At 27.2% G+C, this 15,023-nt stretch overlaps 2 protein-coding genes across 3 annotated transcripts in view; one reads left to right on the forward strand and one right to left on the reverse strand.

The window, feature by feature from the left end:
• The window catches only part of LOC132920739 (prolactin-releasing peptide receptor), a 99,168-nt gene extending 88,100 nt beyond the window's left edge, over nt 1–11,068 (forward strand). Inside the window, exons 6-8 of the mRNA XM_060983380.1 lie at nt 6,006–6,161; nt 9,576–9,710; nt 10,826–11,068. Of these exons, the coding sequence (XP_060839363.1) occupies nt 6,006–6,161; nt 9,576–9,710; nt 10,826–10,961 (427 nt within the window). The 3' untranslated portion in view covers nt 10,962–11,068. The remainder of the gene's footprint in view (nt 1–6,005; nt 6,162–9,575; nt 9,711–10,825) is intronic.
• Nucleotides 10,980–13,664, reverse strand: LOC132920740 (putative uncharacterized protein DDB_G0271606). 2 transcript variants are annotated; one of them, XM_060983382.1, is made up of 3 exons: nt 13,530–13,664; nt 13,243–13,452; nt 10,980–11,763 (listed from the first exon to the last, which is right to left on the reverse strand). In XM_060983382.1, exons 2-3 carry the CDS (start codon nt 13,270–13,272, stop codon nt 11,095–11,097), a joined length of 699 nt encoding a protein of 232 aa, XP_060839365.1. In that variant the 5' UTR covers nt 13,273–13,452; nt 13,530–13,664; the 3' UTR covers nt 10,980–11,094. The 2 variants fall into 2 exon arrangements, with proteins under 2 accessions (XP_060839365.1, XP_060839364.1); XM_060983381.1 differs by having other exon boundaries at nt 13,243–13,647.
• Between the last annotated feature and the right edge of the window lie 1,359 nt (nt 13,665–15,023).

Below are 15,023 nucleotides of genomic sequence, written 5' to 3' on the forward strand. Positions count from 1 at the left end.
AAAATTGGTGTCTAATAAGACTGGGACGTGACACATATATTATTTATTTTTATTTACTTGTCATGAAAATATAATTTTTTTTTGTTAATAAAATCACTTGTATAATTAAATTATCGCTTTAGCTGGCTTAGACTTGAAATTTTAACTTAAACATCGTTTACGTCTACATACATGAATTATCACTTGGTAAGAATAATTCAGTCTCATAATTTTTGTCCAAGTTAATTTCATGGATTTTATGATCATTATACTCGTATATACGTATTTAATATTTACAAACATTAGCTTTCTAATTTATCGTGCATAATATTTATTTTACAATTTTTTTGAACTAGAAAAATAATAAAAAAAAGAAATCGACATCAAATTGGCAGAGGTTGAAATTATATGAATAAACATATTTTTATTAGGTTTTTAAGAACCCTTTATTTGGTTTTACACTTGGCTTAGTGTCAAACGTATCAACGAGATCTACAAGTTCTTATTATTTTATTATGATCATGTTCATAATATATTATACATTATATATTCTACACCACAAAGAAAATGTATGATATATGCGATGGAACATATATATTACAAATTAGTTGGCTGTAGGAATCAGTCAAGTATAAACTTATTCCAAACGCTTATTATGCTTGTTTTTATTATTTATTTGAAATATATTACGATATTATGTTTTAACACAAAAATTGAGCAACATTTATAATGAACAAGTTCAATAAAATAAAACACTTGAAGAAGAGACCATTTGGTAATATAACCTCGAAATTATTAGTTCACTAAACTTTTTCTATAATAAGTATGTGAGCCAATTTATTTTTAATCGGCAGTAGATACTTTGTGGTAATATGAGAAAAGACATTTTGTTTATTACAAAGTTTGCGCAGTTTTTAATTTTGAGTGGAATCTTTTATAATGATTTTTTCAAGTTCGTTAATTCTAAGATATTTTAAATCTTTGTGGAGTGTAGTATTTGTCATGTATATCAAAAAACACCTTTAATATGTTTTAAGCTATAAGATGATCGAATGATCACTAAAACACTAAATTTTTTATACAATTATTGATTAAATATTTATGTTTGGATAAATTGGATACATAATACCTAAATCTATATAGATTATGTATATATCACTAAGATTATAATACGTGTAAAGTAATTTGTAAAAAAAATTGAATTTAATATAAATGTAGTTGGATTTATAATATTTATGTATTTTAAACTAACACCTGTTCTGCGTTTTTTTTTTAAATATATATTTTTCACTCTTTACGAAACATAAACTGTTCTCGTATATTTAATTTTTTGTTTATCTAAATACCTTATTTTAATTAATTAATTTTAAATAATAATAATAACTACTACTAACTCAGATAAAAAAATTTAAAAAACATAATTTGGTTGCAAGTTTAATCTATCCAATTGTTGTTATAAGTTTGTGTAGTTATAAGTACTTTTAATTTTTTATTAATTACGTATACAATGTATAATATAATCTAATGTTTTTATTCTAGTTATTATGAATTATGATGTGAAAAGTGTCAAAAAATGATCACGTCTAAACTCTTCTGTAAATAATATTATTTGTGTTTTATTCATAGACACAGACATTGATAATTTATTAATAATATTGAATACAAAAATATATTGAGTAACTAAAAATATTGGTGAGTGACTTAATGGAGTTTTTACTTTATGAAAAATATGTAATTATAGTATGTAAAAACCGGTATTTATAAGAAGAAAATAAAAATAGTATCACACAATTTTTTTTTATGAAGTTGAATTACTAAGCATTCTGATGCTTACTGAAACAAATACTTCATACTCTAATGGTATAATATATAATGATATTTATTATTTACAAAAATAAATTCTTTGTTTATTTTTGCAAAACCAATTATAATACTTTAAGGATCAATCTAATTATAGAATCGAATACTTCAACAATTTAAATCGCTAATTAAAAGTAGATTTAGATTCAAATTTGTGTGAATGTAAAAACAAATAATTTTGTTCTAGGAATATTTACCATCTGTTTGTCGCACAGTAATAAGTCAATTTAATCATATTGGTACATTTCTTTTAATATTTACACAAGCATAAAAAACCTACCCATTGATAAAATCCAAAGTGATTATAAATTCAAATTAGACATTTAAATTGGAATACCATAAATTAATTTAGTATACTATTGAAAGTGATGAATTGTAGAGATCATAGTTTAATTTATTTAAATATGAAAAGGAAGTAATAAACAATATTTGTCACGTTTTTCTCGGATATAAAGCATTCCTTTTGTATACCAATCATAATTTTACGAACTTAAATATTGTTATTTATGTTGTTATAAATATAAAATAAAGAATTATAGCTTTTATTAACATTGCAATAATTTTAATTACCATTTGATATGATTTTTACGAACAATGTTGAACAATTTGAATATTGTCATGTAAATTTTTAACCTTTTTTTTGAAAAAAATATAATAACTGTTATTTTAACTTTAAACAGTGAACAAAACAAATTGTTAAAAATGTAATTTATTATTTTTGAATTAATTAATTCATAAATATAATCGCATGGCACTTTGGAACAACTTTTGATGAAAGCACTGGATCCCATTCACATTTTTTTACGTGTCGATGTCACTTATTAATTTCATTCTACTATCCTGCAGCATTAAATAAAAATAATAATTAAATGCAAGATGCTGTCAAAGTTGTACGCCTTATGTGATTCGGTGACAAAGTTTCTACACCTGTAGAAATCCTTTCAAGTGGTTGTTTTTTTTTCTGAGCATCATATAAATAACTATTCGTCATCATGCGTGTTGAGACTTGACAAATAACATTTAGTAAATGAGATATAACTATGCGTATATAATAATAAAGTATAATTTAATATAGTCATTACAATATGGATATCTAAACTAGCCATTTTTAATCTAAAATTCCTATGCAGAATATTTTTCTTTTCCGAGTACTTCGATGCATGCAAATTGAATTTGGAACAAAAAGCTTACAAGTTATAAACTTATATATACCTCATTATACCTATATTTGTTGCTCACTATAGTGGGTTATTTATTTTAATCACCCGTGCATGGCTTATCGTTATATACCAATAAATTGCTCAATTTACCCGGTGAACTTTCTCGTTAAATTTTAATTTTTTCGGGAATAAATAAATTAAGAGTGGGATTAAATACTATAATTTATCGTCACTTTGAAAACCATACCGATGCCTGCGGACATTATGTTGAAATTATGTTTTAAATGGATGATCTGCATATTATTATTGCCGTTTATTGATGGGTTAAATATAATAAAAACAAGTGTAGGTATAATTGTGCACGGCTCATCGCAAATAATATAAATTGCCAATATACCTGCAGCGCCTACTCAATTGACCGTTTACAATAGAGTAAATGTGAAAAGGAACGTTCATCCAATAGTTAATACCTATAATATAATAATCGTTATCCTTTGGGACACGATATTGAATAGATATATAACGGACAGTTGATAATATACCTATGAAGCATATTATATTATACATTTTATACGAAGTTTATACGTATGATGTAATGTGTAGGTATCTAGTCATTCTATACTATACTAGTCTAACATTTATTTTAAACAATAACTACAGTTTTCTGCATTACGCAATCCGATTATATTTTTTCTTATTATTTAGGTCAAAACAACGATAAAAGTATGCAAATTACGATTTGTATACGTATTTGTATAGATATATGGAAAATAATAATTAGGTTATAAACGTATTATAAAATATATAAGAGGAATAGGAGCTTAATTTGAACTAATGGTGTTTACTAGTTAACATCCCAATTACCTATTGTGAAAAAAGTTGTTTTTATTATTTGAATTTAAAAGCATTTTATGATTTAGAGTAGGAAGTTTTTACTTTTAAATCTGAACAGTTTTCTTTGTAGTTGTTACTATTTTTTTTCTTAACATGGCAACTTTTTGTAAAACACTAGTTTGTATTTAACTTAGATGATAATTTTCGATTTCCTGTAAAGTTATGTGTTTAGTATTTTAATAATCGGGTTCAATACACGGGAGTAACATTAGTGGAAACTTTCGTTTTAAAACTTCAGTATACCTTAGAAATATTTATGATTATATGCTAACTTAAAATACGACAACGCATATTGGGAATTATAAGGCCAAATCCATGACATAAATTATTGCGCGTAACTAGAAAATGTGAACTTTTGAAATATAAAAATATAGAACAGCAGAGATTAAATTTTTCTTTTTAATAATTGTTACTTAAGTATTTCAATTGGAAAACTTGAAAATTCCTTATACTTATGACATACTAGACAATACACATACCTATTATTGTTTGTGTCTCCTATACGTTTTGAACGTATATTAAACCATGATCATTATTTATTGAAATTGGACTACATTAATTAGGTGATTCAATACGTAATAATTTGCTTTTTTATTAATAATTTGTATAACTAATATTACTATTTTCACTATAATAACTGTCATATTTTCGTTGTGATGGCAGTTAGATTTTATTAAAATGTTTAATATTAAATGCATACAATATTTACGTTGACTTACATAAAGGTATAGTAAGAATATATTATTTATTTTCGAATGTATAGTAACAAAAACTTATGCATATAATATTATACAAAAAATAAATTCTAAAATATACACAAAAATATACACAAAAATATACACAAAAATATATATTTACATGTAGATCTTTAAATAATTTACTAATAAATCATATTCTACATTTCTTAAAAATTACAATGAATTTCTCGAGATTTAATTAGTGTCTTGAATATATCTATTATAATATACTTATTGCAATATTATAATATTTATGATAATAATTAGTAATTTAATATTAACAGACACTATCGAGTAAGTGATGTTGATACATATACTTTTATGACATTTTTAAATTATTAATAAATATTGTTGATTAAATATGTGTCCTGTTACATAGTATAATTCCATAATTTGATGATTATGAAATCGTTTTTTTTATCAAACAAATTGAAATCAAATTTATATTTAAACAATCTATTTATTTAATAAACAAACTGATTTCATGATTTGAAGTAATTTTAAGTTTACCAAATATCTTACAATTAAACTTAAATATTAGTATAAATGTTTTAATAATTATAACTTCAAAACCAACAACTAATATAATGTATTAATAATTTTTACCTTTTATAAAATAATATTATTGTGTATATATTCAAGAATAGGCTTTTTAGTTTTAATCTTATCTTTGAAAATTCTTAAATTAATAATTAGATTAAAATACCTCAGCATTATGCGTTCGACAGTTTTCTTCTAAATGCAAAGAGAAAGTAAATCGATTAAGTTTTTAAGACATTATAATTTGTCAGGTAAATACATTTTAAATTATGTTAACACTTTAAACACTAGATAAATGAGATTATTTAAGGATTTTATTTACTTTACTGCTAAAATAGCACTAAACCGTTTATGGTTTATGTCTAACTGTCTTTAATGTTCTTAATATTCCAAGTATTTAAATCTACAATGACTATAATATTATTTACATCAAAAAATGTCTAGTGATGATGGTAGAATAAAATTTTCGACGATATCTATCAAAATATTCATTAAATTATCATTTTGGATAATTTTTTCATTCGTAGTTGAGCAACGGCTTAAATATTTTTAATAAAACCTTCCATTATAATTTCAGAAGAAAAAAATAGATCTCAATTCCAGTTCTTTTGGGAATTTTTAATAACAAAGGAAAAATATGAATAACCAAACAATTCGATGTAGTCATCTGATATTAAAATGTATTTTATAGAATGATTATAAAAATTAACAAACATGCGTGTCTTTTCATAGGAAAATAAATTTCTAATAATTAATAATTCTATAAAATATAATTTTAAGGGTAACTGTACAACCTAATAACATGTATTAATGTAAATGTTTTTTTTTTCTAAAGCAGTGGAATACCATCACGTTTGAATGAAGTACAATCAACGGTTAGCGATTCTGATGATGAGGAAATCGACGGGTACAAGGAGTCAAAGACGCAAAAATATTTAATATCAATGATCATTTCGTATGCTGTGTGTTTGTGTCCACTAATGATTTTGAGGTAATTTAAAGTGATAAAATATATTGGTTTTAAATGGTTGTAGTTGAGACTTTAATATACTCTAAGTCTCCAAACAAATCAACTGAAGTAAAATAAATTTTTTATTGAACTATGCAGTAGGATAATAGTTTATGGAAGATAATTTAATGACCCTTTTAGACTTGTAAGTATAAATATATTATATGAAAATCCTATGTATGAATAGTAATAGTATTAGTAATAATAGTAGTAATAGTATTTCTCACCAAATTTAATTTAATTTTACCAACACATATTTTCCATTTAAATTCTAAGGACACGGTGAAATAAATAATTCATAGAAGTATCCCTTCGAGCATTGTTTGGAAACAATAGTATCGGGAGTTTTAAACTTTAATGTGTGTATAGCTTTCCACGAGTTAAAACTAATAATAATAGGTTTTTATTAATATCTACTACAATAATTCCATCAATGAAAAATGCTTGAATCTCCAAAGGGATTATCCACATTCACATCGAAAATATAGGCAAAATATCACGGATAATCACCTAGCTTACTTCACTCGAAAACATATGACTCATAAGTCACATATTTCGTTTCGTGGACACAACTTTCATAGTTTCATTACATAATTTAAAAATTCAAATGTTTACAAAATAAATAAAAATCACAAAAATTTAAGTTCAAATGTTAAAAAGTTTTAATTTTAATAGTTTAAGCTTGAGATTTCAATACATAATTTATTATAAGTTGTTCTTACATAATTATAAAAATCTAAATAACACGACATAATATGCACAATTCTTTTTTTTAAGACATATCAAGTAAAATTTTTTGTATGATATAATAAAGAAATTTATATTTCTCATCATTATATTTATAATTCTAGGAAAAATAAATCTTTTATATAAATCATAAGTGTAATTATTTTTCCAATAGAAATATTAGGTAAATGTCCTACTATATAATAATAAATAAAAATGTCAGACCAATTTATTTTGACGTTATGTATGATTATATTAATCTTTATTTTTTTATTAAAGTCTATTTGTGTAGTCTATATATATAAAAAAAAGAAGTTACAAAATAACCATACTCAATGTCCATTTTATAATAATTTTTACAAATGTTTTAAAAAGTCAACGTTGTCTCCTGACGTACATATATTTTTTTAAACCATTTTATTTAAATCTAAATGTATTTAAAAAATAAACATAAAATAAATTGTGTTATTGTAACTATTATTTTTTTTAAATTTTTTTTAATTGCACAAAAAAAAATATTTATTGAGTAAAGAGACATAAATGTTTTTTTGTGGTTTTTGTGTATGTATGTATGTATGCTGTAAGATATTTTTATAATAGATATGCGTCAATTATTTAATATTTTTAAGTTTTAATATTTAAATGCAAAGAAAACAACAAATATACCAACTCAGTGTTATAAAAATGTTATTACAAAGAGAAAGAAAATATTACTTTAAAATTGAAGACTTTTATTCGTGACCGCAATAAATGCTATAATTGAGCTATACAGTGGAAATTCAATCGTTGATAAAAAAAATAATTTGCACTCAAGAGCATCCAACCAATTTCTTTTTTTTCTTGTTTATGATTGTCAATCTTCTTATTATACATAGTATCATTTGTTTTTATACAAACCTGATGAAAGAAATTAATACAAATTCAAATAAAATATAAATAGTTGTGTATAGTATTAAAATCGCTCGCAATTAGTTTTTTAATAACTTATACTATACATTTTATAGTAACTAAAGTAAAAAAAGAGAGAACACTGTCTATGCTTTATAGAAGCTTATGAGTGTGCCGTTATTAAGAAGGTTACTATTACATTAGGTAAGTATCAACAAATTTAGTTCATACTTCATAACAAAAAATGAATAGATTATAATTTATCTAAATATTTTGAAAGCCATTTACATAGTATATAGAAAAATGCGAGTAATAGTAGAATGTTTCAAGTTTAGACGATTAATATTTGTTTAAATTAAATCAAAATAATAAAAATTATTTGAAGGAAAATCAATATTTTATGTTTGAATATTCCATTTTATCTATTTGAACGATTATAAAACAAAAATGTGGTTAAGAATTTTTAATATTTATTAGCTGTTGTAAGAACAACTAATATGAGAGAACCTTGTATTTACCAAGAAACAAAAACAATATTAATATAAAAAATATAATTTGAAAAAAAAAATTAAGTATATAATTTCAAACGTCTATAAATAGTTCAATAAGAAGCTAAATATTTTGAAAATGTAATCATGTAAGTACCTATAGAAAATTTAAATATAAAATATCTTTTGTGAAAAGATTAAATCCTTAGAGTTATTCCTTTATGAATTATAACAAAAAATACAATATACGTTTTTGCCAAAGATAAGCGTTACATAAATATTAATAATTTCCGCTCATTTTTGTTAGTTTTTTCAAATTGTATATACAATTTCTGAGAATTTTTTTCTATTGATCTCCCCCTATCCAATTAGATAACATTTTATTTTACTATAAACCGCTCTTAAAAGGTAAGATTGAAGCACTTTTTCGACCCAAAACGTGATGATAAATAATAATTTTAAAAATATCAAATCATTGTACAACCAATTTATTTGTCACTCCACTCTAAATCTCAAACTACTTGAATATAATAAATGTACAATCTACTACAAAAACACAAAATATATTATTCAATATTTTGCATAACACATGTATTGTTATAATAAGTTTGAATATATTGAACATTGAACAACAACGTACTATGTTCTTCGGAAATAACATTAAAATAAAGAAACGTTGATATATTGTGTTATTAAACACACTCGTAAGTCGTATGATATTAACATTTCGTAGGTATTCAAACGGTCGTAATATATTATTTTATATCCATAAGGAAGCGTCGATAATAATGTATAGAGAATAAAAAAATATAACATAAAAAAAAGCATACGAGGCGTTTAGTAACCAATATACCTAGTGTTTTGTGGTCGACCATAAAACAAATCGACAACAGTTTCCGTATGATGGTATAACGATCGTACAATGGTCAACGACAGTAGGCAGTACATTGCATGTATAGACGTAAGTCCGTCGTAGAGAGTTTATCGGTGCACACAAATTGCCTCTCTAATCTACCTAGATTGGTTTTATTTTTCTATTATAAATTAATATATCGTTATATTTAATCGTATTACAAGAATATCAGTTATTTTTGCAAGTTGGCATCTAAAACCTTTCATTATCTAAATTAATAATTGTATTTTAACAATAATAGTTTTTAAAAATATTTCTGAACGATGTTGCAAGTAACGATAATTATAAAAAAAATAATAAAAACCTAACCTAACCTTATAATATTTCGTACAATTCATTATGTAAATTATAACAATTATAAAACGTTAAAAAACATTACAGATTGGCGAAACTCGAAGTGTCTGAAACGTACGAAAACAGTAGACACTTCGATTTAACGTTCATGATATGCGTTTGGCTGGCGTTCGTACCAACAGTCACCACTCCGCTGCTGTTTGTCGCATGGAATTCAGACAGGTAAGTACACGAGTGAGACATTCAAAACCGTTTATTTTTCATAAGTGAAATCTACACGTTTTTTTTTAGTATTTATCATTTAAGGCTCGGCGGATAAAAGTCACGTTTATTCATTGTTAATTTAAAATTAAAATAACCTTAAACAAATTGTCTATATTTTAGTTGGTTTCTAAAATTGAAAAATTATAAAAAAAAAAGTAATAAAGAATAAACTAATCAATAGAAAGAAACTTCCATACTAAGCAATCTTGATGTAATCAAATAAATCAATATGTCATTATTAATAAATCTAAAACATTAAACTAAATGTATCTCATTGTACGTTGGCCAGTGAAACCTGTTGCTACAAATCTTCAGTAATTATTTTATTCCCACGGTGTCCACATATTGTTTATTTAGTGAAAGGCTGCTTATGACAGACAGAAAACATACATGAAAACTTTCATATTTTGTATATCAAAATGGATATTTTAACACAAATTAATAATATTAGCTTTATCGATAGCTGTCAAGTTTCTGTCACGCGTGGTTTAATATGAACATGAGAAGGACAACTATAATAGATTTAATTTATTTTACGCATTTGGTCGCCCTAGTTTAATAATAATTTAATAATTTATAATAATTATATTTAATAATAAGCTTCGATCACCATGCTTAGACCACCCCACTTGTGTTATTCTATTATGTATCTGACTACTCGATGTGTTTGGGGATCAATTCTTGGATTTCATTTTTATTAATATGTCATATATAATATCAACAAAAAGTCGTTTCAATATTTTCTAGTACCGCAATCATGTTTCAGTTATTTTCTATAGCTAGATCGAATTAAATCAATATGTTTGGCTGACTTTTTGAAACCATTAAGACCTCTCATATCCAATTTTGAATACGGATATTTTTTTTTCTAAAATAATAACGACCTACATTGGTTCCCAAATGTTCAAGTTAATAACACATGAAAGGGTTAAAAACGAATGGACCTCTTAGCCAATAATGCTCCTCGTTAGAACGTACATATTATAAACGTTTGTCCTTTAGTCACGTGGACCCAATCCGCACTCACCTCGTCGTCATCCATTTTAATTAAACATTGTGTATTGTTTTCGCAGTAGCACCAAGGATCGGATCAGGAGTTATTTCAAAAGGACAAAGGTCACAGCGGAACAAGCGACCAGGACCGTGTCGACTGAGGGTCTAGCGGCCCGCAATTCGATTTATACGGTGCAGGAGAGCATTCCAGCTTAAACACTTTGACCAGCGGAGTCGGTTTACATTAATTTATTATGAAAATATAACAGAACAAACAATAAAATTAGTATTAATGAAATAAAAACAAAACAGAAAAAAAAAAAGCATAACAAAATTCACACATTATTGTTCAGTACGAATAGCTGACACCGTTGCCAGAAAATTGAAATTTCGACACGTCGGCGGCCGATGAGTAGTACACTCCCAGCGGGTTTTGCGGCAATTGCTGCTGATTGGCGGCCAACGCTCCACTCTGTTGCTGGTACAAGCTCAAGTTCGGCTTCTGTTGCTGCGGACCCTCGGCGGGCGCCTCATTCACCGGTATGGTCGCCGGTCTGAACAGTGGTTTCTCCATGGTTTGGTAATACTGCTGCTGTTGCTGCGATTGCTGTTGCAGTGGTTGCTGCTGCAATTGCTGTTGGTATTCACTGCTGTATTGCTGCGGTGATGCCGCCGGCTGATAGTAATCCCACGCCGACAGCTGCTGTTGCTGTTGCTTGTACGGCGACTGGAGCTGCTGCAACTGCTGGAGCTGGAGCTGTTGTTGCTCCAGCCTAGCCTGCTGTTGCTTCTCCAACGTTTGTTTCTGCTGCGCCGGATAGTAGTACGGCTGTGTTGGGTAGTTGTACTGCTGTTCCGGATATTGTTGGTAAACGTCACCGGCGGCGACCGACTGTTGCGCCGCGTCGTTCGCGTACTGTTGTTGGGCGGCTGCGATCTGCCTGTCCGGGGTCACCGGTCTCCGGTAAACCGCACCGAACTTTTGGCACATACACATTCCAGTCAATTGCAACAAAACCTGCGCATAGAGGAGTCGGAACGAACAATTAATAAATTTAACATAATATAATACTCGTATGCATTTAACTTGAATTGATTTAATTTAGGTGTCCCCCTTCCCTAGCCTCTCAAAAAAAAAAAGTTCCAAAACTCGTCCCGTTTTCGCAGCCAAGTGAAATGTATTCAGTTCATGCGAAAAGTTTTTCCACTGACAGTATAAGTCCATGCGGAAATTTCGCTGCAGTGCTGCGGATGACAAGATGAGTGACGTTGTGTCGTATTTACTAATGCAACTCGCTACCGTTATTTATATTATTAGTTATTATAATTATTAAATGAGAGGTCGTCGGCGTGTTTCAAAGGCAATGTGGAATTTAGCTTCTCACAATTGATTTTTTACACAATCATAATATCATATGCAACAAAAAAATGGCTGTTTTTGTAGTTTTAGTTTTATTTTAACTATAGTTGTGGAATAAGAAAAAATCATAAATAGGTGGTAACATGTGAATTTCTCCATTTAAAATTTAAGTTATTTTCATGAATAATGTAAATGTTAATTTTGTATATTCCATTATATTATTAAATTAGATTTAATTGATACATTTATAATATATAATCGTAATTCTTAGGGATATTGTTAAAATGTATTCAAAACAAATAAAAATTGTTTATATAGTTAATAAATTTAAGATTACATTAATTTCTACACTACATACATACTTATTTATATTATAATTGATTAAGTACATATTTTCGATTATACAACTGCATAAAGGTATGGTCATTAAATTGTAAAACGCTTTTAATGATCTATTCTCAACATAAGGACCGTGGACTTATTCTATACAAAATGTTATGTCAACTTTAATAAGATTATATAACTATATAGTTTATTTTCGAAAAAAAAACGAATTTAGTTGAAAGAACTTTAATAAATGTTAATATTATTTTATACAAATATATATAAACAATATATATATATACATTATTTTTTATTTTTTTTGATTTGCTGTGTTTGTACACGAATAACATAGCGAGTAATTTTTGTAAACGAAAAAAAAACCGGAAGTGACAACGGAATGGTACAATTGTACCGTGCATGATTTACAAGAGTTCGTTAAATTAAAAACGTAGCAAATAAAAATTGTTTACTGCGCAATATGGGGATCTCATTATTAGGAGAGCGTTGATTTTATAATTTAATTGAAACGATTTTTCATTCGGAAAACATAAATGTTATATTTCTATTAAACAGTCGGTTGTTTTCGGCGTAAATGTCCCCAAAGAAGGTGGACATTATCGGTCAAACGCGAATATAAGTGAATGATTAAAATAACTAAGGATAATACATTATATTATAACCTATAATCAGTATAATGTATTATCCTTAGTTATTTTTACGTTATTAAAATTTGAAGAAGTGAATGGTAACAAAAAACAAAACAAAAAAAACCTACATATATCTACGTATTATTAAAATAACGGCTTTACTCACCAAAGCAATGTTCAACTTGGTCGAACCCATACTGCTATAGGTATATAATATACTAATCGTCGTCGGGAATTCGATACGATTGGTGCACGCGGACGCGTACTCGCAGTTAATAATATTATTCCGTCAAAATGATAATAATATAATATGACAACGATTGTACCGTGACCGTTTCGCGGCGTAAATAGTACTAAGTACTAATAGTGTAATAAACTATAACAACAATATTAATATAATTATATGAAATCGCCCAATCGCGGGACGTGGTGTTCGGTATATATAATACGTACGTATGCACCGAATTAAATGTCATATACCTATGTGGTTGTACCTATCTGTATAGCGACGTGTTCGGACGTTAAATCGAAAGTGTGCTGGTGACGTCGGAGACCAAACATTTATAACGGACTGAAACACACACGCGCACACACACACACTCACAGCTGTTGGCTGCACAATACATTATTGCACTCAATAAATCTGATCACGTTTTATCCAATTATCGTTTATGCGCGCGGCGAGTTAGTAATAAAAATAACGTGTGCAATGTGCATATATATCACACGTACCTCCTATTCACCTATAATGGCCGGCTAAAATTATTATCATATTACTACGATGACGACATTACAATTATTATTATCATTACCGTTGGTGTTATGTGATTTCACTCGGAAATCAATTAACTCATTCCGGTCTCGTGCCCTGCTCACACTCGGCTGTTCTCCTTTACATCATCCAAAGTTCCCCACACTTCCGTACACACCCGCCCATCGAAAATGTGCATTTTATATTATATTATTATTGTATATATATATATATATATATATATTATACGTTTGGCTCGTACGAAATCGATTGTTTTCGCCACTTTCTGGTTTGTGCTTTTTTTCTGTCTTTCTTTTTTTTCTCTGCCACCCGTGGTGATAGATTCGCGAGATTTCACTTTTGGAACGTATGCGAAAACTAATCGCCCACGACGACCGAAATCGGATTGGACGCGATCCCAAAGTTTGAAAGAAATATATTATATATATATGTGTGTGTGTGTGTACCTATTGTGTCGTACGTTTTTACGAGCACTGATAAATGGTATTAATTAATTGGACTACATTATGTTATATTATTATAAGGGATGCGTTCGTAACAAGAGCCTTTTTTATTTTTTATTATGAAATGGAAGAGAGAAGACGAAATAATTACCTATTTAATTAAATAGTTTGTTTGTTTATCACATAATTACATGCAATTAATTCAATTTTGTTAAAAAAGGATAACTCGTGATTCCTGAGCCAACAAAAAATCATACCATTGTCCATTAAAATATATTATCACCGACGATTTTAAGTTATTTTAGCGTTCATTATTGTTATTATCTGATGACTGTAAGTTATAGTGTTGTGTAGATACTTGCGTTGATTCGATCTGTTTACATTGTTTAAATGTATCTATATTTTATATCATATCAATCATAATTATAAAGACATATTGTTATATATATCCATATATTTAAACTTATTTCTTATTATGGTTTACGTATTTCAATTCAGTGATGATTAAAAAAAAATCTTGAATCGTTTTTAGTTTTTGGAAAGTTAAAATGAAAATGTATTTGATCATAAATAACAATAAATATTTATATACCTATAATAAAATGCGTGAAATATTATTACATAATAGTCGGAGCTGTAAAATCTACAAACGGGTTACAATACTTCGGTCGAACTGACATGCATACAGATATCGCTGCGATTATATCAAAATAACGATGGCTGTTGGGTAGC

The sequence above is a fragment of the Rhopalosiphum padi genome, chromosome 2 (assembly GCF_020882245.1).
Source record: "Rhopalosiphum padi isolate XX-2018 chromosome 2, ASM2088224v1, whole genome shotgun sequence".
Lineage (NCBI taxonomy): Eukaryota > Metazoa > Arthropoda > Insecta > Hemiptera > Aphididae > Rhopalosiphum > Rhopalosiphum padi.